Consider the following 25436-nt stretch of genomic DNA (forward strand, 5'->3'; position numbering starts at 1 on the left):
GCCAGAATAACTTGACGGTGAAAAGTGTGTGTGATTTTCTGAGAAAGATGCGATGATTGCCCCTTCCTCAATGAAGTTAGATAATAACGTTCCACCCAAAAAACAAAAAACGAGTAGCGACTTTATACTTACAGTGAATTCAGAAGGGTAGCCACCAACATAAAACACGACATCTTCAGGGCTGAGATTCAGTAAGGCAGCATCACCTTTAGCAAACCCATTTCCTTTGGTTTCAGTGACAGTGCCTTTTTCAATACTGTATGAGATTTGGCCATATTGTAATATCCTGCAGAGGGGCAGAATGGTGAATTAATGACAATATGGAAATAACTCTAGCTGTGTCGGCTTCCATTGTGTGGGAAACATGCCATTTCAGTGTCAGTCCTCTCTACATTCACTCACAAAAAGCATGCTGTCTTTTATTAGGGAACTTTTTTTTATGCATTTACAGGATGAGCGTGTCACCGGCCAGGCAGTATTTATTACGCATCCCAATCAACCACATTGCTGTGGGTCTGAAGTCACATGTCGGCCAGACCAGGTAAGGATGGCAGTTCCCTTCCCTAAAGGGGATTAGTGAACCAGATGGGTTTTCCCAATGATCAGCAGTTGATTCACAGTCATTGTTAAGTCCAGATATTTTGGTGGATTCAAATTTCACCATCTGCCATGGCAGGATTTGAGCCTGGGTCCCTAGAATGTTATCTGGTCTCTGGATTAACAGTCCAACACCACTAGGCCATTGCCTCCCCACATCTATGTCATAGCCAACTGCCTGGAAATGAATGTCACTGATATCCACAGATGTGCACACATATCATGATAATATCACACCCATCTAGAGATTATTTAAGCACCCAATCTAGCCCTTTTTAAAAACATCTTAAGCCCGCTATTAAATCAGAAAGGAGGGGGTGATAATTATTCCAGCTCATTAATTGCTCCTACACTGATCCTAACAGTGATTTTCAGGCTTGAGTGATGGAGAAAGTAGAGAAACAACTTACATACCTCTCCAGCTTGACGGTGTCAAATCTATCACTGCTGACATCAGAGTCTGCCTGCAGAGTGGCCTCCTCGCTGCCCAGTTTGTAAACCCACACCAGTTTTCCATTCTTCATAGCAACGCCCATGTAATCCCCGTGAGGCTACAAAGGAACAGTTCCTGTTAAAATCTTCAAATACAATTGTCCGAAAAGAAAAAAATCGACAGCTCATCGTCCTTACATTTTGTCCGCCAAGGTACAGAACAAACTGACTGGAGGAACTCGTGGCTTGCTTTCTCTTCCGTTTCTGAGCTGGTTCTCTTTGGATGTAGAACGTCAGAGAGGTGTATGCCCTCAGGTCATCAGGGTTGCTTGGGGATCGTACTTGCACACCTGAAGTACCATTAAATTTCATTGGTACCTTGACCTGAAGAGGGAGGAAGAGTTGTTTGTAAGGTTATTAGATGCTGAAGGTTTGTGTATGTACCACCTTCCTCTTCATTTCCTACAAATATGTGTACACTTGAGAGTTCATGCTGTTGTTCCAAACTGCAAAAATGGTAGCACCAAAGGCAAGGCCCCAAGGAGACAAACCTAAACTTTAATATCCATATGCTTCCAACCTTCCCTGTGCAGAAACGTTTACAGAATCTCGTGTTGTCCTCTGTCCGTTGTCCTTTATCGTCCCCTCCACATACAGCAGACAGCCTGCCTCAGCTGGATTCTATTCTTCCACAATGTGATCAGCTCATCTCCTACAATCTCTCTCGTCTCCTGCATCCACAAGAATAACCCTAGAGCTCCCCCACTTCCTACTTTCATCACGTTTGTTTCTTGCAACCTGATGACTCATCCCAGTTTCCATACATGTCCCAATATCAGTCAAGTTTCATCTCCTCATTAACCCTCTGCCTCTACAGCAGTTACTCTGCTGTCCAACATCAAATCATGGATGGAGCAGTCTCACTTCCTCCCAGCAATACAGAGGAGCCTAACAGCGGCAGGACCAAAGGCCATTCTGTTCGGTTTTGTAATCCTGGTATCTTAGATACTTGTAAATCCAGGCAAGTAATATGTTATTCATACACTTATGGTTTTATCAAATTATGTGTATTGTAAATTTATTTTGATTCATTCACGAGATGAGGGCGTTGCTGGCTAGGCCCAGAAAGCAGCTGACAGTCAACCACATTGCTGTGGATCTGGAGTCACATGTAGGCCACACAAGGTAAGGATGGCAGTTTCCTTCCCTAAACGGTATTGAGGAACCAATGGGTTTTTCCACAATACGGCAATGGCTTCAGAGTGATCATTACACACTTAATTCCAGATTTTAAAAACTGAATTCAAATTCCACCATCTGCCACGGTGAGATTTGAGCCAGAGTCCACAGAACATTCCCTGGGTCTCTGGATTAACAGTCCATTGGTAATATCTGCAGGCCATTGCCTCCCCCTATGGATATCCCTGTGGTGATACAATTTGCTCCCGCTGCAGGGCTTGATGGAGATTGGAGTCTATGTCTCCTGAACTGTAAAATGGAAGTTCACCTTAAATCCTCAGTAACCTACTTCATTATTTGCATTTTCCATTCTCTCCTCCTGTACTCTTGAGAAAAGCAGAGGGCAATTTTCTACATCAGTGAGAGGGGACAGTACAAAGGCATCCAGTGGAATGCTTAACGGCATGACAAATATTTTGAGCGGAGCTCGGCAAAGAGCAGTGTGATTTATTAAATGAAGTGACTTATTGTTTAGATATTAGACTTTGGAACGTCTCTGGGATGTTTTTGTGCAAAGTTATATCATCCGGGCTTTGCATTTGGTAAATCTAGAAGCATGCATTTTATTACAGGGTGTCATGCTGCAACAAATCACTTCTCAAACATGCCTGGCCCTCACAAGTTCAATGTGGTAAGTGAATATCAGTGTAATGCAGTACTTTTTAAGGACACATACATCATTTTTGTAATTAGATACTATTCAATACCAGAGCGTCTCAAGCTAAATTGTACACTCAATAATTCCACTTGAAAAAAAGTTTTCAACCCTGCAATTTGAAGCATTGTGGTCATTTAGTTCTGCAGCTCAGGAATTTTACAACTAACTGATCACAGACAAAACTGTAAAGTATTGTCACAAAGCAACCACGAATCCACAATACAAGAGTCAGTGATTGACTTGATTTGATGGAAAACCATCACACAGACTTAGGTACAGTGTTGTCTTATGTGCTTTACAGGCAGATCGTACTACACACGTACATTGGGTAACAGGGCATTTAAACTCTAATAATTCTGTAACACTTTAAAAAATATCCATTGAACACTTGCCTTGTTGGCAGCATTTCTGGCCTGGGAGATCAATACCCGAATGCGATCAATGCTTGCAGAAATATTTGCCGTCTGGTTCCGGACTTCCAGTTTATTTAACTTGTCCAGGAGAAGTGGGATGGTTTCATTCAGAGCTGCCACTATTGGAGGGATAGAAGGAGGCACAAAAGCATTCAATGAAAAAAAGGAAACAACCCTCCAAAGTTGCTATATGTAACTAACCTGCTGCTGGGACCCAGAGCCACTGTTAACATAGATAGAATGATTTTCTTCAGCTTTTGCACCCAATTTGAACTGTGTGTAGGCAAAAGGTTGAGGGTAAGCATTGCCCTTCCTCACTGGGAATCCCTACTCACCAAGTGGAGAATACATCATGGACAGTTAGCACATCCAGTTTGCAACCTCCCCATTCCACGCCCATTAATTTTGCTGAGTGAAAAACTGGGAATGACAAGAATTATGTGGCAGATGCCTTCATTCATGTTTTCCAAACTTACTGTCCCTTCTGCTTAGGAATACAGCTGGCAAAGATACTCCTAAACATGACTGATACCTACTTTCATCTTGAGGTGCAGTCCCTGCTTTAGAATCTTTGGCACAAAAACAAAGTTGCTGGAAAAGCTCAGCAGGTCTGGCAGCATCTGTGAGGTAAAGAATCAGAGTTGACGTTTTGAGTTCTGAGCAAGGGTCACCGGACCCGAAACATTAACTCTGATTTGTTTTCTTCACAGACGTTGCCAGACCTGCCAAGCTTTTCCAGCAAACTTCTGTTTTTGATCCTGATTTACAGCATCCGCAGGTCTTCTGGTTTTTATTCAGAATCTTTGGTGGCAGGAAACAAATAAACGACGAGCAGTCACTTCAGATGTACAGAATTTGAACATTATTGAAGACAAACACATTGCAACCTAATTTGTCAGGACGAATGCAAGAATATCAAACTTAAAATTGCAGGAGAAGACAGCACTAATTGATTGGTCGGGATAGATTCCGCACAGCAATAGGTTTCACAAGCTCCTGGATAAAAGGCTCAAACTGAAATATATTCCAAGCTCAAACATGCTGCCCTTTCCCTAGGCCTGACGAGGGAAAATCTATGATCTCTGGCAACATCTCTTCACAAAAATATTAAGATATAACTAAACGCTGACATGGGCAACTGCAGACTTCATCACGAGGTGCTTTCTTCTGACTCACTGAGATTTAATGCCCACATTTAAGTTTCCTAACATTGTAGGTTCCTGGTAGGTGGATTTGTCCAAGGCTAGAAGGATTACAGGGGACGTGAGGAAAAGCTTTTTTTACACAGCGGGTGTATGGAATTCACAGCCTGAATTTGGTGGTGGAGGAATAGACCCTAAACTCTCCTAATCTGCACCTTAAGTGCTGTAAACTGCAGGGCTATAGGCCATGTGCAGGAAGGTGGGATTAGAAAGGGCATCTGGGTGTCTTTGTGTTGGCATGGACAAGATGGGCCAAATGGCCCCCTTCTGGGCTGTATGAATTTTATAATTTTGGCAGTAGCCACAGACCTAATGACCAAACACATACCAATATATGAATCCCTTAGGATCAATGGAATTAGAATTAAAAACTTCAGAAAGATCAGTTCCAAAGTGAGTCCACTTCAGGCCTTCCCAGTAAAACTACAGTTGTGTGCTATGGGGAGAGGATATAGTTGCTAGCTCCTCATACCAGATTTATTTGCTTCTTGGAGAGTTTTGTTAAATTCCTCACTGTCGGAAGGTGCTCCACCATACTTCTCTCGCCATTGCTCGAGGTTCTTTTTCATAGGCACCAGAGTGTTCTGCACCATCACAGCTGTGCGATTTGCAATAGCAGCTCTTTGCTTGGCACTTGCAATATAATCACTGATATCGCCTGCAAGGAGGACAGAACTCACGGTGATGGCATGTCAAGTTCAAAGCGCTAACAGCAAGGTACATCTAAACATCAATAAAAGGGTCCTGGGTCAAATTCACTCAGGACTCCCCACTTTGTTCATTACTCATTTGTTAAGGTGGTCGCTGCTCATTACAAATCCCGACCATTTGCAGTTGTATTTAATTAGATACAGCTACTTTCTACTTGTGTAATCAGCTGCAAATTCAAACACTTTGAGGGAGCAAAAACAAGCTGTCAGCAAACTAGACTCTGACATTTAATAACTTGTGGAGCGTTTAACAGAGTGAAACATTTCAGTGGGCTTCATGTTGTCCCATGTTCATTGTGAACTCCATCTTCTACATCAAGTATGCTCCACAGAATATACTGCAGCAACTCCAAGAACGATGCCCCCTCAAAGGTCTATCGTAGAGCAGAGAGGAATCAAACTAGTTCGTACAGTGGAGCGAACCAACAGGGTATGTCACAGCAACATCATGAGACAACACATTAAAAATCCCGAAGCACAACCAATTGGAAGGGGAGGAGCAGCAGATATGTGGAACACTTCTTCCTGGAAGTTCCCTTCCAAGCCACTCACCTTCCTGACTTGGAGATACATTGCTGTTCTTCACTGTCTCTGCATCCAAATGAAGGAATCTATTCCTCAGTGGCATTTTACGTTGACTTACACCAAATGGACTGCAGTAATTCAAGAAGATAGCTCACCACCACCTTCTTGAAGGCAACCAGGGATCGGCAATAAATGCTGACCCAGTTAGTGACACCCATACCCCATGAATTAATAATAATAAAAATAAATCACTGCCCAGATCTCCTCTAAATCACATCCTAACTTAAACAAATGCTCCCCAGTCCCCATCTGGGAATTCTGTGGCACATGAGAACACCATCACAAGGACAATGGTGGTTCCTGTAGAAAGTGGACCATTACCACACCAAGGCAACTACAGATGGGAAAACAGTGTAGCCTCACCAACATCACCCAGATAAAGTCAGGTTGTGCTATTTGTACTGTGCTTGTATTTTTTCTAAGTTTTGTTAAGCATTTCTGCATCAGAAGAACAAAATACATAAATTCTTCATAGGCCACCTGGAGCTCCTATTCACTTTGCAGCCTCTTACTGTCTTTATAGGATAGAACTCTGATGGTGCAGGCAGTAGCAATCTGCTTCTCAGACAGAAGTTCTGGATTCAAGTCCCACTCTGCAGCATGATGTCCATAATGTGGTCAAACACATTTGGGTATCAACTTGTAAATCCTTCCAACATTCCTGGGGGAGACTTGCAAGAGCAATAAGCTTGTCATAGTGGGGGATTTTAATTTTCCTAACACAGACTTGGACTGCCAGAGTGTTAAAGGCTCAGATGGGGTAGAATTTATTGACTGTGTTCAGGAAAGTTTCCTCAAGCAGCATATAGAGGGTCCTACTCGGGAAGGGTACCTACTTTTAGAAAATAGGGCAGGACAGGTGACTGAGATGACAGTGAGGGAGCACTTTGGGACCAGTAGCCATAGTTCTATTCATTTTAAAATAGTTATGGAGAAGGACAAAACTGATCTACAGCTTCAAGTTATAAACTGGGGCAAGGCGAATTTTGATGGCATTAGACAGGAGCTTGCAGGGATTGATTGGAGTAGTTTGTTTGTTGGCAAAGGGACCGCTGGCAAGTGGAAGGCCTTTAAAAGTGAGATAGCTAGATTTCAAAATCTTTATGTTCCAGTGAGGTAAGGTTAGCAGGAGTAGGAAACACTGGAGGACAAGAACTATTGAGGCTTTGACCAGAAAAAAGGAGGCACGGCTCAGGTACAGGCAGCTGGGATCAAGGGAATCCCTGGAGGTATATAGGGGATACAAGGGTTCACTGAAGGAAATCAGGGGGGGCGAGAAGGGGACACGCAATAGAATTGGCTGAGAGGATTAGGGTGAATCCAAAGAGATCCTTTAAGTATATTAAAGAAAAAAGAATAACTAGAGAGAGAATAGGATCCTTCAAGGACCAAAGTGGACCTGTACGTGTGGAGCTGCAGGAGATGGGTGAAGTCCTCAATGGATACTTTTCCTCTGTGTTTACCGTGGAGAAAGACAAGACGACTTGGGAGCTTTGGGGAAGTTAGTGGCAATATCTTGGAGACAGTCCATATTTCAGCAGTGGAGGTGTTGGAAGTATTGGAAGTACCAGAATGTACGAAAGTGGATAAATCTTCTGGTCCTGGCCAGATATATCCAAGAATCCTGCAACAGGCTAGAGAAGTGATAGCAGGGAACCTGGCTAATATATTTGCATCATCATTAGCTGTGCGTGAAGTTCCGGAAGACTGGAGGATAGTGAACGGTGTGCCTTTATTCAAGAAGGGCTGCAAAGAAAATAACCTGGGAATTATAGACTAGTAAGCCTAACATTTGTGGTAGGGAAGTTAGCTGAGAAGGTTCTGAGGGATAAGATGTCCATACATTTGGAAAGATAGGGTTTGATTAGGAGTAGTCAGCATGACTTCATGCATGAGAGACCACGCCTCACAAATTTGTTAGAGTTCTTTGTTGAAGTAACCACGAAGGTTGATGAGGGCAGGGTGGTAGATGTAGTTTACATGGATTTCAGTAAGGCCTTTGATAAGGTTCCACGTGATAAGCTGCTCTGGAAGGTTAGATCACATGGAATCCAGGGAGAGTTGACAAATTGGACAAATAATTGGCTTGATGGTAGGAAGCAGAGTGTAATAGTGGAAGGATGCTTGTCGGTCTGGAGGCCTGTGAATAGTGGTGTGCCTTGGAGTCGGTGCTGGGCCCTTTGCTGTTTGTTATCGATATCAATGATTTGGACAGGAATGTACAAGGTATGATTAGTTAAGTTTGCAGATGACACTAAAATAGGTGGTATGATAGATAGTCAGCAAGGCTATCAGAAACTGCAGCAGGATCTTGATTAGCTGGGGAAATGGGCCAAGAAATGGCAAATGGAGTTGAATATAGATAAGTGTGAGATCTTGCATTTTGGAATGTCAAATCAAGATAGGAGTTTCATGGTGAATGGTAGTGCCTTAAGGATCTCAGGGACATGGCAGAGTCACAGGGTGGACAGGGAAGGCGGCGTTTGGCACACTGGCCTTCAACAGTCAGGGCATTGAATGCAGAAGTTGGGAAGATATGTTGCAGTTGTACAGGGCATTGGTGAGGCTGCACTTGGAGTATTGTGTTCAATTTTGGTCACCTTGCCATAGGAAGGATGCTATTAAACTGGAACGAGTACAGAAGAAATTTATAAGGGTGTTGCCAGGACTCAAGGGACTGAGTTATAGGGACAGGTTGGACAAAATAGGATTTTCTTCTTTAGAGCGTTGGAGATTAAGGAGGGAAGTGTATGAGATCATAAGAGGCATGGATAGGATGTATGCATTCAGTCTTTTTCCCAGGTTGGGAAATCGAGGATTAGCGGGTATCAGTTTAAGGTCAGAGGGGAAAAAATACATGAGAACCTGACAGGCAACCTTTTTTTTAAAAAACACAGAACGTGGTATACGAATGGAATGAGCTGCCAGCAGGAGTGGTTAAGGCAGGTACATTGACAACATTTAAGAGGCATTTGGACAAATACATGGATAGTAGTGGTTTAGAAGGATATGTGCCAAGTGCAGGGAAATGGGGTTAGCGTGGATAGACATTTTGGTCAGCATAGACCAGTTTGAGCCAAAGGGCCTGTCTCTGTGCTGCAGGACTCTGTGACTCTATTACTGCCCGCCCTTGGTGTACCAGAGGTGGAGAGATTCCTGGTCAGCTGAAAGTAATTGGAGTCTCTACTATCCATATCCACATCTCCAGACTACATTCGTTGTCACAGCAACTCAAGACTATTTGGTGGCTCCATTGGCTGGAGAGCTGGTATGGCAGCAGCATCCCAACAGCAGGGGGTTCGAACCCCGTTCTAGCTTGACTGGACTCAGGACGTGCTCCATGGTGGAGACTGTGCTTCTGTGTGCTTGCCCGCTTGGCAGAGAACTCGAGAGCATGACGATTGATTACATACAAAAAAATGTTTTAATGCTAAACATACAGTTTATGGGCTCTTTCCATTGAATATGAACCTCAGGCTACAATATTCCACACGGAATTGCTCTTTTACCTTGCAGGGGCTCTTACTTTTAGCCTTGATACATGTATGAGGTGACCAGAGACATTTTCACTTTAAGGAGGCAGTAAATGAATGAAAGGCAGGTAATTAAATTATTCAGTAGCCACCCAAGGAGTACGAGAGGGAGAGGGAGTAATATAAAAACACAGAGCCAAGACAATGCTTGTGAACTCCAGAGCCAACTCAAAACTAAGATTTCGATGATTAAAGTGACACCTTGAAAAGCATCTCACTGGCTCGAAGGTACTACAAATTTCATTCGATCTGATCTGTTTATGTAACCTTCAAACAAAGTGAGCATCAGTGATGTTCAGGAAACTGTTGTATCGTCGACTCATCTGAGTCACTGATGGCCTAAAAGGGAAGGAAGTCTGCTATCTGAACCATGAGTGATTCCAGACCCACAGAAACATGATTGACTTTTCACTGCCCTCCTAATAAGTGAGCAAAGCTTTTTCAGGTCTGTTCATGAAGGTCATTCACAACAATCTGCTTAAAGGCAACTAATGCTGAATTTGGCAGGGACGCTGGTGCCCTTTGAGCGAATTAAAACACACAACTGACTTTGCTGTTTGGATAAAAGGGGATTGATACAAGTGGCATCATACAGCCCTTTAGTTATTAAGGGTTTTTTTTCTGCCCCCAGTCAGATTTCCAAGAAAATGGGCTCTACAAATCAGTCGGATCCAGACATGACTACACAAATTGTGAACTGGCTCCTCGCACAAGGCTTCAGGAACTTCTCTCACTTATAAACTCAAAGTAGTGGTTGCTCAACTGTTATTGTGCCTGTTATTCTAATGTCAGGCAGAAATAGTACACTCAAGAAAAGGTGTAAGACCATAAGATGTAGGAGCAGAAGTAAGCCATTTGGCCTATTGAGCCTGCTGTGTCATTCAATGTGGATCCGATAATCCTCAACTCCACTCTCCTGTACCATCTTTACTCCCTTACTGATCAGCAATTTTCTATCTCAGCCTTGCTGTTAAATACAAAAGCACACAGCGTGCGTGGGAAATGGTTAGACAGTTGTAATTTTAAGGATGTTTTGCTATAGTTATTGCATTTACCAATAATAAAAACTCGCATCTGAACAATAACAAACCTCTATTAATGTCTTTCAGCATATCTTCAAGTGATGTCAGCTGACTGAGGAGTTGCTCCTTCTTGGCCTTTGCATCTTCCAGCCGCTCCTTCAACGTTTTCAGTTTCGGCTTCAGTTCTAAGGCAAGATTGCAAAAAAGTAGTTGAGAGCTCATGGCAGCGAAACATTCCAAACAGATCAGAGCGCTCAACCATCACCTACCTTCTTCGGATTTCTTCTGAGCTTTTGTAGCCTCCTTCTCTAGCAGTGTGCCTGTCTTTTTCAAATCAGCAGCTTGTTGAGCCAAATCTTCATCCATCACTTGCTAAAATGCAGTTGGGAAAAATATATTCAGGTGAAATGGTTAACTCTTCACTGAATTTCATTATTGACCAGGGAGTACAGATTTTAAAGTAACTGGTCGAAGGACTAAAGGGAATATGATGAGTGGTGGGGTGGGACTCTGGAACTCACTGCTTGAAAATAACAGTGGAGGCTAAAATCCTCATCATAACTGTGGAAAACTGGGGCTGGGCTTTACTGCCCTTTGTCAGTCAGTGCGGACAAGATGGGCTGAAGGGTCTCCTCTCAGCTGAAAATCTTGCAGAGTTTTTCCATCTGACAGGAACAGGTGGTAGAAAAGACATCTATATTTTGGAAGCACGGGAGGATTTCTTGCAGAGTCAAACACTGGGTTGGAGGACGTTACTTTCTCGTCAATAGAAAGCATAAGAGGAAATCAGTTCGATACTTAAAAGGTTTGAATGTTATATGCAACAATTTTAGATATTTAGAGTTGATAATCTGTGGCTTTTACTGACAAGCCAGAATGAAGTGTCACCTTCAGGCAGACTGCAGATAAATGAATGAGGCATTTTTTGATAAAAATTGAACAAACTAACTTCTTGTTAGATATAATGTCTGCCTTTCTTTTGTACTTTCATGGTAAATGGTTACATTTGCAGTCGGACCTGATATTGTACATTTGTAACATTGCAATCAGGCTTTCCCAGTCGTGAAGGTAGAGGGCGAGGGTGTAATTGCAGCCACATACGTTCGTGAGAGACTCTTATGGGTGCAGTGGTAGTATCCCTATTCAGTGAGGGTTCAGTTAGCTCAGTCGTTGGCTGCCTGGTTTGCAATGCAGAATGATGCCAACATCATGGGTTCAATTCCCACACCAGCTGAGGTCACCCTGAAAGCCTCTCCTTCTCACCTCACCTGAGACAAGGTGACTCTCAGGTTAAACCACCACCAGGCTGTCTCTCACCAATTAGAGAGAAGCCTATGGTATGGTCTGATAGGATGATGGCAACTCTACATTTTCCTCTGGACTAGAAGGTCCATGTTCAAGTCCTCCTTGCCACAGAAGTGTCCCAGTATCTCTGAAAAATGAGAAATCGGCTAACTCCCAAGCTGAGGCAATCCTGGAGGGAGAGGTGTTAACAGTGGTATTTTTTATTTCAAATTTTCCTGGGCTGTTTTGACAGCAGCTTTCGGGGATCTATTTAAAAATAACTAGTTCAGGTGCTGATGGCCTGCTTTAAATAGGCATAAATGTCCACCCACATATTCCTCAAGATTGCAACTGGGATCCCACGAGCTTCCTATAGTCTGATTTGCATATTACAAGTGTCTTTGGCCCCCAGCTGGTGAATGATCCTCAGGACATCAACCAAGATGGCGGCTGCTCGACTATGAACAGCTGATGACTCAATGCAGCTGCCCTACTGATTAAAAAAAGGAGAACAGTCATTTGCACTGCTGCCTCACAGTGCCAGGAACCCAGGTTCGATTCCACCCTCGGGCGACTGCTTGTGCGGTGTTTGCACATTCTCCCTGTATCTGGGTGGGTTTCCTCCCACAGTCCCAAGGTGTGCAGGTTAGGTGGATTGGCCATGCTAAATTGCCCCATAGTGTTCAGGGATGTGTACATTAGGTGGGACATAGGGGGATGGGTCTGGATGGGTTGTTCTGACGGTCGGTGTGGACTTGTTGGGCTGAAGGGCCTGTTTCCACACTGTAGGGATTCAATGATTCCAATCCTCCACTTCACCTGGAACCCTCCATTTTACCTTTAAGGCCTTCATTGCTGCCTCATCTGCCTCCTTTGCTGCAGCCTTGGCTCTTTCCACTGCCTCAATAATACCAGCATATGCATTGGATGCATTCACTGCTCGCTGAATAAATCCATCTTGGTTTGTATCTTCAATTGCCCTGCGAACAGCCACAAGATGAGATAGATCTGGCAAACATTAATTGGCTGTTAGCTGTCAAATAATTTCATGGCAGAAGTAATTTGCATTAGTGGAGTATTTTCCAAAATCGAATTGCCATTAAATAGAAATACAAGTGTGGAAATTATCCCGGCACTACATAACCTGAAGCACACGGGTAAATGATGCAGCCTGCAGCTGTATTTTCATTCAGCACTGTATCCAACCTGCTCAAACTATACCAAGGCACAAAATATCATTTGGAAATTGTCAAACAAGCTTATGGAGGAATATGCCTGGCATGGTATTGATGTGATATTTTGGAAACATGAAATAGTTTTATAACAAGCTATCAGGACAGGAGGAACGGATTACTGGAATTGGAAACGATGTGGCTTATAAAGTAGGCAGCTGATAAGCAAAGTCAGTTTAAGTCTGGGATAGAAGTTGACAGCCTACCTTGATAAGTAGATCCACCTACAACGCAGTCAGATATCACAAGAGCTGACATACAAGGTAATGACTTTGGAAGGATTAATGTTAAAGACTGTATTAACCACCACCCAATTTGACGATGTTGTATATTTTCTTTGGGGTGGGGGTTGAGTTCAGTGAAGAAGACAAGTCTAGCTTGAGATCCTGATGGAGTCAGGCCCACTATCACGGGTCCCTGATAAGTTAGGTCTAATGATTATGACTACCAATGTTACTTGTACCTATTACAATTGTGCTATAAATTATTTGTTGTTAAGACACATGTCTCTAATTGTTAAGACTCTCAAGTAGTTGATCCCCCAGCACTGTTAGCCATACAGACTCGTTAGTGGAAGCACACTAGCTCAACTATTAACTAGTTAGTGGTTGCTTCCACACCACATACACTAAAAACATCAAGAAGAAAACAGCATCTATACAGGTGAAGCAAATAACACTGCCTTTCATTAATCCAATATAAAGGTACACAATTAGTGACATGCACTAATCAATTTTCAACTAATTTTTAGATAATAAAATGTGAGGCTGGATGAACACAGCAGGCCAAGCAGCATCTCAGGAGCACAAAAGCTGATGTTTCGGGCCTAGACCCTTCATCAGAGAGGGCTCTCTGATGAAGGGTCTAGGCCCAAAACGTCAGCTTTTGTGCTCCTGAGATGCTGCTTGGCCTGCTGTGTTCATCCAGCCTCACATTTTATTATCTTGGAATTCTCCAGCATCTGCAGTTCCCATTATCCCTTCAACTAATTCTTAATTGGTTTACCTGGACAAATTTTTCGCAAGCTCATCCAGAAACCGTGCATGTTCCTCAGCACGCTCAATAATTGGAATTTTGCTGCTTGCTGGTGAGAATTTTTTCACCTTTTCAATTAGGGGCATTCTGGCACCATCCAACATTGCAGCCAGTCTGTCATATTCCTGGTCACCAAGAAAACAAAAATTAGATGATGTCGTTCCTGTTACCACAATTGTAATTTTCATTTTTGATCTTAAGGAAATTAATAGTATCAATGTGACTCAGTCAACAGTGCTCTGACGTCAGAGTTGAGAAAGATGAGCCCAACCAAGTCTTGAATAAATAGTCTACATAGAGTACTACGTGGTCAGAGGGGCTCCCCTTCAGAGGAAGCAGGTTTGTTGCTGATAGCTCTGCTGGATATAAAAATCTTATAGTGCTATATTTGTAACCGGGAGCTTTCAGATGTCCTCCTTCAACCAACACCACCAAAAATTGGATTATCTGTTCATTTGCTGCTGAAGGGATCTCACTGTGTGCAGATTGGTTAACAGGTTTATGTAACAGTAACTGCACTTCAGAAATTCTCTCAGGGCACAAACAGCACCTTAAAATGCAGCAGGAATTATGGTCAAGTGCGACATACACATTAGTCTTTTTCTGCTAAGGGCAACGTTTCTCTGATCATCCACATGGTAGTATTCAATAGTGTTAAACATTACTTTGCTATACATAGGGAAAGGTGATCCAGCAATTCTGTGTTCCCACAGAGTGTGGATCAAAGAATCAGGGTGACTCTGTACCTTTGATATTGTCTGCAGGTGTAGGATTATAGAATTCACCTTGCCAGTGTCAGATGTTCAGCTGAGTCTTTGTTAGCTCAACTGGAATGGCATTGTACAGTTAGTGAGTTTTGAGAAGATTTGTAGCTCAGGTTGAGGTTCTGGATGTGAGTTTGCTCACTGAGCTGGAAGGTTAGTTTTCAGATGTTTCATCACCATTCTAGGTAACATCATCAGTGAGCCTCCAGTGAAGCGCTGGTGTTATGTCCCGCTTTCTATTTATCTGTTTAGGCTTCTTTGGGTTGGTGATGTCATTTCCTGTTCTTTTTCTCAGGGGATGGTAGATTGGCTCCAAATTAATGTGTTTGTTGATGGAGTTCCGGTTGGAATGCCATGCTTCTAGGAATTCTCGTGCGTGTCTCTGTTTGGCTTGTCTGAGGACGGATGTGTTGTCCCAATCAAAGTGGTGTCCTTCCTCATCTGTATGTAAGGATACTAGTAGACATGACCCACTATCACTAGACTACCATTGCTGGTTTTAGCATCCCAGGTGGAAAAGTTAGAAGAAAACATTTCGTCAGAGTTCTAAAACTTACTAAATGCAAAAACTAAACTGAAAGAACTATGGATACTGGAAATCAGAAACTAAAAAAAGAAATTGGAAGAACTCAGTAGATCTGGCAGTGCCTGCAGAGAGAAAGCAGAGTTAACATTTCGGGTACAGTGACTTGAAGAAGGATAGCTGGACCCAAAATGTTAACTCTGCTTTCTCTCCACAGATTCTGGCCAGTTCTGGGCGCCCTATTATAGGAAAGATGTGGATGCTTTGGAGAGGGTTCAGAGGAGGTTTACCAGGATGCTGCCTGGACTGGAGGGCTTATCTTATGAAGAGAGGTTGACTGAGCTCGGTCTCTTTTCATTGGAGAAAAGGAGGAGGAGAGGGGACCTAATTGAGGTATACAAGATAATGAGAGGCATAGATAGAGTCGATAGCCAGAGACTATTTCCCAGGGCAGAAATGGCTAGCACGAGGGGTCATAGTTTTAAGCTGGTTGGTGGAAAGTATAGAGGGGATGTCAGAGGCAGGTTCTTTACGCAGAGAGTTGTGAGAGCATGGAATGCGTTGCCAGCAGCAGTTGTGGAAGCAAGGTCATTGGGGTCATTTAAGAGACTGCTGGACATGCATATGGTCACAGAAATTTGAGGGTGCATCCATGAGGATCAATGGTCGGCACAACATTGTGGGCTGAAGGGCCTGTTCTGTGCTGTACTGTTCTATGTTCTATGTTCTATGTTCTAGATACTGCCAGACCTGTTGAGTTTTTCCAGCAACCTGTGTTTTTTTGTTTTTGTAACCCACTGTTGGAGAAGACACATGTACAATAAACTATTGAGCATCTGCCCTGAAATTTAAGAGCAGAATGATAGCATTGTGGTCATATTACTGCACTAATTATCCAGAGACTCGGGATAATGCTCTGAGAAAATGGATTCTAACCCCAACATACGTTCAATGGAATATAAAGTTCTTCTCAGTAATAGAGACCATGAAGCTCTCATTAAGTGCCGTAAAAAGAAAAGCAATTTCTCTTTAGGGAAGCTGTCCTTTTCTGGTCTGGCCTACATGCCACAAGCAACAGTGTCTCGCTCTTAACTGCCCTCAGCAAGGCCCAACATTTCCCTCAGATTAAGGGCTATGATGAATGGGCAAGAAACGTTGCAGTCACCAGCAATGCCCATGACCCATTAAATAATAAATTAAATTTTGCATAGTCAAAGCAAACTTATCTCTCACTTTCTATCCCCCATATATAGAATGCCTAGCCAGTGACATACTCGTGTACCTCAGTGTTTTGAAAACTGTGTAAAACTGGAGGCAAATAAGGGTTGATTAGATAATTGAACAGTACAAAATGAATTGGTCAAGTCCATAATGAAACTAGAAATCAATTCAACTTGGGTACAGCATATCATTGCTCTCTGGTGCCACGGATTAACTGTAAGTGAATCATCCCAATTAACTCTGGACTGGTAATTAATTTCATTGTAGTGCCACTTACCTCCTTAGCAACATCAAACATCTGGAGGAGGTCAGAAACCTGTGCTAAGGAATCACTGGCCATTTTCAGCACTTCCTTTACTTGGTTGTACCGGTCTTCCAGTTCATCAACTTTTTGCTAAGGGTAAATGGAGAAATAAGTCGATTCCAGTTGCTAATGAAAACAGCACTGCTGTAGAAATAATTAACATAATCCACATGCAGTTGGATTCAATCACAACTTAAAGACTTAAGGAACTATCATTGGCACCCCTGTCCTGGAAAAGGCTTCATCTTCCTTTCAAGTGTTATTAGTTGAAATTGAAAAAAAATTCTTGCCCATGCAAAGCAGGTCGAAGAGACTATATGTGCCACTCACTGGCAAAAGTAAAGGATTCAGTCATTAATTCTTCTCAAAGTGCCACCAGGCCAAATGAGCGCAAATTCCTGCAGAAAATAATCACGCAAATATTCACCAAGAAATTCACCAAAATTCCTTAAATAGCAACGTAAATAAAAACCCACAACCTCTGTTATCTAGAAGGATAAAGGCAGCATATACATAAGAACACCACCCATTGCAAACTCCTCTCCAAGTCGGTCATCATCTGACCTGGAAATATATCACTTTTCCTTCAGTGTTGTTGGAGCAAAATCCTAGAATTCCCTTGTGAACGGGACAGTGGGTCTACCTACAGCAAATGAATTGCAGTGGTTCAAGAAGGCAGCTCACTACCACTATATCAAGGGAACTAGGGATAGGCAATAATGCTGGCTTAGCCAGTGATATCCACAATCCATGTAATAAAAAAAAACTTTACCATGTTCTCTGCCAGTAAATGCTCATTGATATTGTTTTTTTCATTGGCTTGTCCAGTTTTATTAACTGCTTCGTTAAGGGCATCCCTAAGGTCCATTAATTCCATATTGTACATCAGCAGTTTATCACTTAGGCTTTCAACAAGATCCTTAACGTCTCGTAACGGTTTCTCCAGCTTCTCAACTCGTTCAAGTACTAAATCAGAAAGTTGAAAAGAAGGTTAGAAAACTAGCTCAATCTACCACTTCTGCAGGTCAAGCAACATCTCCTCTCATAATGAACAATGCTTCCTGTTTTGAAAATATTTATCCTTACCACTTTGGAAGCTGTTTTGTTTTGATGTATAATTCAGGTGTACAAATGTACATAGATTGGTATCATTTTGGAATTAAAATCCCTGGACGACATAATACAGCATAATTTGTTTCACATACTCACACAGCCCATGATAGTCTGATCAATTTTGTGGTCCCCTTTACTAGCTAAGGACATTTGAAAAAAATGAAATTCAGTGCTATCATTCCCATGTCTCCTGCCCTTCCAGGAACAGAACACAAAAGGAATGCTGGTACCAAGCAGGGACAGATCAAAAGAAATGGTTCCAAGAAAAATATAAAATCTGTAGCTTTACCTCCGACTAATGCTCAAGATATGGACTGAAACATTTCTAGACACTAATGCCATGGAAAGATGTGAGGCTAGTGTGGGGAAATGGCATTGAGGTGCATGATCAGCCACTGTCTAGCATGGCACAGCAGGCTTAAAAAGCTGTGTTGATATTTTTGCCCTGTGGAAACTGAACACCTGACCACGGAAGCGTGTCATTGCCTTATTACAGCAAAACACAGGGTAACATGTTGACGTATTACTGAGTGCTACTAAAGGAAATTATTATGCAGAAGTACAAACTAAAGCAAAATATTCAGTGAGTGGTACTAAAAACACTAACATGGCCAGATTTGCAGATATTTGCCAGGAAATATGATGCCGTAAAGAATATCATTATCAAAAGTGCTTCCTTCATCCTCGATTTCAATTGGCACTTTCCTCCTTGTACCTAATCATATGTTGCTTATCCCCAACATTATCATTTTAGGGAGCTGACTATCATGCTGTATGCTACTTAAAGTAACAGATCATTAACACTCAACCTTATTGATTACAAACAGATCAGGGCTGTCTGCAATAAATGATAAAGCAAAACAGTCTGAATAATTGTTGGCTCAGTAACTTTATCAATACGTTCGTGTTTTGCTACTGAGTGTGGTGTTTTGAACAAGGGTATTTACCTTAGAAACAAAAATCTTTGTCCATTCGAATTTTGAGCCCTCCACCTCGGTTGTACTCACATTTTTTTGCCTCCTCTTCCTCGCTGTCAGCTATATCGTGCTGACTGCTGAAATTTCGGCCTCTCATTTCCTTCAATAACTTTTCCACCTCAGCAAGTTTCTGTACAAATTCGTCAGGAGATAGCATGCTGGTATCCAACTGTGTCTCGTTCATCTGGTCAATCAGATCTGAATAAAACCATTTCAATGGGAATTCAGTTACTCTTTCGCCCTTCCTGGAATTTATCTGAGTACGCAAACATGGTCCTTTACACTTAACAGGATGAGGGCGTCACTGACCAGGCAGCATTTATTGCCCATCCCTAATTACCCAGAGGGCAGTTCAGAGTCAATCACATTGCTGTGGTCTGGAGTCAGATGTAGGCCAGGCCAGGCAAGGATGGCAGTTTCCTTTCCTAAAGGACATTAGTGAACCAGATTGGCTTTTCAGACAATCGACGATGGATTCACAGTTGTCATTAGATTGTTAATTCCAGATACTTTATTGAATTCAAATTCCACCATCTGCCAAGGCAGGATTTGAACCTGGGTCCACAGAATGTTAACTGGGTCTCTGGATTAACAATCCAGCAACAATACCACTAGGCCATCTGAAAGGCAGCTCACCTCTGACTTGAGGCTTGATCCTCTGACAATGTAACCTCTGACAATGTGACAATACGGTATGCTGTCTGCAATCTGTTCTACTTTCCCTACAAGCACGGTTCCCCTCTGCAGTGTGGTATAACTGAAATTGCCGGCATCTCTGAAGGCCCGGATTTTACTGACAAGAATGGAAGTACATCAGAAGTGGAACTTTGCAAAGGTTACTTGCAATTTTAGCTGCATTTGGAAGATTGGTAGTTGAGAAGGTTGGGGGTGGCGGGGTGGTAGCACAGAAATTGGAGTGGATTAGCAAGCTTCCAACTCAGAAATATCTCATGCTGGAAGTCCAATGGGATATACAAAACAGAAGAATTGCAGATGCTGTAAATCAGAAACAAAATCAGAAGTTGCTGGAAAAGGTCTTCAGGTCTGGCAGCATCAGTGAAGAAAAAAAAAAATCAGAGTTAAATGTTTTAGGTCCGGTCACCCTTCCTCAGAACCGATGGTAACTGGGAAAACATCGGTTTATATGCAGAAAATAGGGAGTGGGGTGGAGTAGGGAGTAAATGATAGGATAGTGCATAGATCCCAAAGATAGAGCTGTTGGATAGACAAAGAAGATGATAACGATCTGGCTAGGAGAGTGAATAGTTGTTAATGGGGACTGTTAGTGACTAACAACAGGTAGTGAGTAATGGCAGGCTACATGATAACAAGGCCTGGTGTGTGGGGTAGAGGTCTAGGACATGGGAGAGTTTAAGCCCTAAAATTATTGAATATTGCATCTGGAGGGCTGCAGGGTCTCCAAGCGGAAAATGAGGTGTTGTTCTTCCAGCTTGCATTAAGCTTCACTGGAACACTGCAGCAAACCCGAGACAGAGATGTTGGCCAGGGAACAGGGTGGTGTGTTAAAGTGGCAGGTAACTGGAAGTTCTGGGTCTTTTTTGTGAGTAGAATGTAGATGTTCTGCAAAGCGGTTACCCAGTCAACGCTTCATTTCCACAGTGTAGAGGAGACCACATTGTCATCGCGAATGCAGTAGATTAGATTGTGGGAAGTGCAGCTGAAGTGTTGCTTCACCTGGAAGGTATGTTTAGGCCCTTAGATATTGGGGAGGGAGGAGGTAAATGGGCAGATATTATACCTTTGCCGGTTTCAGCGGAAGGTGCCATGGGGCTATGGGGGTGATGGAAGTGTAGACCAGGTATCCCAGAAGCAATGGTCCCTGTGGAAGGCAGACAAGGGAGGAGCAGGGAATGTGTGTCTGGTGGTGGCATCTCGCTGGAGGTGGCGGAAATGGTGTCTGATGATCTACTGGATGTGGATGCTGGTGGGATGGTAGGTAAGGACAAGGAGAACCATATCACTGTTGCAGAAAGGAAGAGTGGGGATGAGGACAGAAGTGTGGGAGATGGGTCGGACCTGGTTGAGGGCCCTGTCGACAATGGTGGTGGGGATCCTCGGTTGAGGAAGAAGGTGGACATTTCAGAGGGTCCCTTGTTGAAATTGGATGGACATATATTCCCCTCCCCTCCCTTGTCCACCTTTTGTGACATTCTGGTCCACTTTTCCATCCTGGGCATCCTGCAGTGCCATAATGATACCACCCATAGGTTGCTGGAACAGCAACTCATATTCCGCTTGGGAACTCTGCAGCCCAATGGTATCAATGTGGATTTCACCAGCTTCAAAATCTCCCCTCCCCGCCACTGCATCTCAAAACCAGCCCAGCTCGTTCCTGCCTGCCTAACCTGTTCTTCCTCTCACCTATCCCCTCCTCCCACCTCAAGCCGCAACTCCATTTCCTACCTACTAACCTCATCCCGCCCCCTTGACCTGTCCGTCCTCCCCGGACTGACCTATCCCCTCCCTACCTCCCCACCCATCTTCTCCTCTGTCCATCTTCGGTCTGCCTCCCCCACTCTCCCTATGTACTTCAGAATCCTCTCCCCATCACCCTTTTCTGATGAAGGGTCTAGGCCCGAAACATCATCTTTTGTGCTCCTAAGATGCTGCTTGGCCTGCTGTGTTCATCCAGCCGCACACTTTGTTATCTATATTTCTTTCTAGACTCAGTTGGGACGTCTCGCAAACTACTACTTCACTTGAAGTCTCAAAACACAAAGGGGATTGGAATTATGTCGCTGGTGCTCTAAAATTAACAAAAGAGCATCAGGCTGATGTTGTTTGAATCGATTGAATGATAAAAGACAGAACTGAATTGAAGCGTTTTATCGGAAAACGTGAAACAGGCAGCAGAGGGAAGGAAGAACAGACTTCCTGGTAGGCAAGGGATTCAAGCATTTGGCTTGAATATGGCTGGAATACTACCAATCTTCTGCGACTATCAACCCCAACTTCCTGGATGGCTCAGTCACAATATTAATACAATTTTTGACATATCCAGAAATGAAAATTTTCAGTTTCCTCTGCTGACTGATTTGATTACCAATCTGGGACAGACGATGCTTTGAGGGGAGAAACAACGTTGTAATCTCTTTCAGGATGGTTACTATTAATTGTTTTTGCATTGTTCTTATTTTCTTCAGGTATTGGACGTTTCTGCAAGTAATCGCGCCATCAGAAACACAGCAACATTCAAAATGAAACAAAGGGGTTCACCTATAATGGTCCCTTTGAGATCTGTGATACTGTTAAGCAAGCCATTAGCACGTTGGTGGGTTCCATCAATACTCTCTCCCAGCACCACAACCTCCTTATTTATCACGGTGACCTGGACAGGAAGGAAGGGAAGAGGAATGGAGAAATGTGACATGGCTCACTGAAAAGGTGTGTGCAATACTGTAGCACACAACAGTAATGCTTTTCAACAGACATTGGCAGCAATAGTATTTTCCAGCCAGACCACTTGCCTTTTCTTCATACGCTACCAGGTCTTGTATTAAATTCATGCTGTCAGTCTCCAGCTCATCAGTATAATCTTTGGTTTGATCCTGTGATGCGTGCTGCTTGCTCAGTTCATTCTAAAGAAACAGCACCACAGTAACACCAGGGGTTAACAGCCTTCAAATTAACAAAATTGCATCAACGCAATCATCAGCATAACGCAGAAATTCCAACATGGATAAAGCAATAAAATAAAAAATCTCAAGTCTGTAATGCCCAACAATGGATGACTGGTGAGTGATGGGGTGTAATGTTATTGCAGATAAGACAACAAATAGTAGTATAGAAGTACTCACTTCCTTGCAGCCAGCTGTCAACAGGATTAAAGGAAGTGACGTTGATCTTAATAAAATGTAATTGGGGGCCTTCAACTGCTCAACCTACCAGGAAGTCGGCAACAGTATGAAAGCTTTCTTCATCTTGACCTTTGTTATAAGATGTTAAATTTACAATTCACACCTTAAGATGGAAATGCAACACCACTCATGGCTAAGTGCTAACTAACCGAAAGCTGTCCGATGTTATCACTCAGTGCGTTCATGCGTGCCCACACAATGGAACTTGCGGTCAAGTTTGAAAGCTGCCCCTTGATGTCAGGCAGTAATGCAGCTGTCCTGTTGAGGTCTTCCAAAAGGGTTACCACACAACTATCGCAAGCTGAAAAGAAGAACAGCAATCTTTTCACTCAATGAAAGTGAAGAGAAATGAGTTTAGTTTTGAAGAGAAAGGCAAATGCAAAGCTACTCACACTCACACTTCATGGAATCCAAATGGTCAACAACAGGGATCTGATGCATCTGTAAACAGGTATCACACTGTCTGCCTCCCAAACCATTGTTACATGTGCAGTCACCAGTCCGAGGGTTACATGATCCCCCATTACAATTGCACCCTAAAGAGAAAGACATTGAGGTAACAATTATAACAAGTTCAATTGCCGTCAACAGCTTACAGTTTACCCAACGTTTCTGTGTTTACTATGAGCACAAAGACTAAATGCACAAAATATCTTTAACCAGCAGACAGAGATAAACAAAATAACAGAAATAAGCATTATATTCTCCACCAGGTGGAGAAGTAACATTATCATTTCCTCCCTTTTTATGTATGATCTTTGTTACAAATTGTTGAAACATGTTGAGATCTTAGGCCCCTCACCCAGCTCTCAACTCCTGAGAATCTTATTATGGCCTCTGGTATTCTTTAGACATACCCTTTTGCTATGGAACAACATTTTTCCTTATGGATTCCAACTTAATCATTCACTGGTAACCTGGACATAGCAATGAGATCCGAAAATGATTCAACGGGTTACAGCACTCCATCGAATATCATACCCATTGTACTGAGAAAGTAACACATTATTTCCTTCTAAGTTTTCAGCCTGTTCGGTAACATGGGAGAATGATGCAGTTGTAGGTAATTTTCAAAAGGTTCCAATCACTTCTGGCTATAAACCAAATCAGCTTTGAAAAAATTAAATCATGGCGCTTGGAGAAGTGAAAAAATAATCCAGATTTTGCATTCCAACTCACTACCTTAATAAACAATGATAGATGATCCTAGGTGATATCTAGCCAAATAAATGCCTGGCCTGTATCCTGGACAAAGCTCAACTCATCCTGTAGACAACACTGCTTCAAAATATCAAGCAGAAATGCTTCAATAGTCACAGCAATTTTCTAAGCAATATTTCTTATATGTACAAATCAGAAGTGTTAAACTATTGTCCTTTAAAACTATTTGATGAGTTGGAGATAGAATAGTTGGCAAAAATCAGAGTGAATGTTGTAGCTGATGTGTGGCCCATGCTCGGCAAAGACTAAGAAAAACTATTTTCAGATTTGTGTTATTCTGAAGCTGGCTGAAGGCATTTAAAAACAAAGAGATTCTCATCTTCCAGAACATGACTGACTCTTGTTCAAACTGAAGCACCACAATTTCCTACAGATATGAAATATATTTAGCTCAATTAGCACTTGTACCCTCACTTGGGTAATTGCTCCTCCCTATCTGCGCAAGGTGTCAGAAGAGGTCGACCATTGCACTCCTGATTTCCGTGTGTACTTGACACAATATTGCGGTCAGTGGAGAAAATCTGCCTGAATCCTTTTACTTAAAATAGAGAAATTATATGGTGGCCCAGGATTAGAAAACTGCTGAGAATGAGGAAAGGTGGAGTGGATATCCTAGACGATCCTTGGTTTCACAGGATTGTAAGTTGTAAGGGAAAGCAAAAATCGAGGAAGGTGGTTAATACGCATAGACCAGCAGGCACCCCGGGTTTAAAGCTATACATATGTGCAGCACTGAGAAGAATCCAAATTGTCATGTGAATAGGTGAAGGCTTGCATTTCCCCAATCCCACAATTTACTGCATCACTTACTTCTGCATCCATGTGAAGAGTAGTTCCAGTACCCTGGTGCACAATGCTGACACTGGAGTCCAGTCACACCAGGCATACAGGGGCACTGGCCAGTATGAATGTCACAGATTTTGTTCTGGGAAGCAACATGACAGGAACATTTCTGGCAGCCAGCACAGCTGTCATATCCGTAATATCCAGCCTACACAGAGAAAAATGAGAGAAACAGGGATTACCCCCGATCAGTTCCTTGGTCTATCAACAGAACTGTTCAGTTGTAAGTAAACCCACACGACAGCTCCGTGTCACACATGGAGAAACAAAACTGCAGAAAATTTCAACAAGAAACTGATTAGCATGGAAGGATGGCACTTTGAATTTCTGGTCTTGACCAAATTTCCTGAAGGACCAACAATAGTATCTTAATGCAATAAAAATGTCCTGAGGTGCCTCACAGGACCATTCTGAAACAAAACATCATACCAAGACACTGGAGGAGATATTAGGACAGATGTCCAAATGCTTGGTCAAAAAGGCAGGTTTTAAAGAGAGTGTCTTTAAGGAGGAAAGTGAGGTTGAGATGTGGAGAATGCAGGGAAGAATTCCACACTCCATAGCTTAAGCTGTTGAAAGCCTGACTGCCACTTGTAGGGTGATTAAAATTGGAGGTGCTCAGGAGGCTAGCAATCGATGAGCTCAATTAT

At 42.7% G+C, this 25436-nt stretch overlaps 1 protein-coding gene across 4 annotated transcripts in view; it reads right to left on the reverse strand.

Moving 5' to 3' along the window:
• The window catches only part of lama5 (laminin, alpha 5), a 296732-nt gene that overhangs the window by 39944 nt on the left and 231352 nt on the right, over positions 1 to 25436 (reverse strand). For 3 of the 4 annotated variants that reach the window (XM_059652755.1, XM_059652754.1, XM_048549970.2), the window contains 17 exons: positions 24754 to 24934; positions 23115 to 23258; positions 22872 to 23023; positions 22333 to 22443; positions 22082 to 22193; positions 18875 to 19042; positions 17527 to 17720; positions 16728 to 16844; positions 13913 to 14067; positions 12514 to 12655; positions 10661 to 10763; positions 10460 to 10576; positions 5014 to 5199; positions 3319 to 3458; positions 1228 to 1413; positions 1012 to 1148; positions 133 to 286 (listed from right to left, as the gene is read on the reverse strand). In XM_059652755.1, the coding sequence (XP_059508738.1) occupies positions 133 to 286; positions 1012 to 1148; positions 1228 to 1413; positions 3319 to 3458; positions 5014 to 5199; positions 10460 to 10576; positions 10661 to 10763; positions 12514 to 12655; positions 13913 to 14067; positions 16728 to 16844; positions 17527 to 17720; positions 18875 to 19042; positions 22082 to 22193; positions 22333 to 22443; positions 22872 to 23023; positions 23115 to 23258; positions 24754 to 24934 (2499 nt within the window). The remainder of the gene's footprint in view (positions 1 to 132; positions 287 to 1011; positions 1149 to 1227; positions 1414 to 3318; positions 3459 to 5013; positions 5200 to 10459; positions 10577 to 10660; positions 10764 to 12513; positions 12656 to 13912; positions 14068 to 16727; positions 16845 to 17526; positions 17721 to 18874; positions 19043 to 22081; positions 22194 to 22332; positions 22444 to 22871; positions 23024 to 23114; positions 23259 to 24753; positions 24935 to 25436) is intronic. The other variant, XM_059652756.1, reaches the window with a different exon arrangement.

Source organism: Stegostoma tigrinum, chromosome 19 (assembly GCF_030684315.1).
Source record: "Stegostoma tigrinum isolate sSteTig4 chromosome 19, sSteTig4.hap1, whole genome shotgun sequence".
NCBI classification, from domain to species: domain Eukaryota; kingdom Metazoa; phylum Chordata; class Chondrichthyes; order Orectolobiformes; family Stegostomatidae; genus Stegostoma; species Stegostoma tigrinum.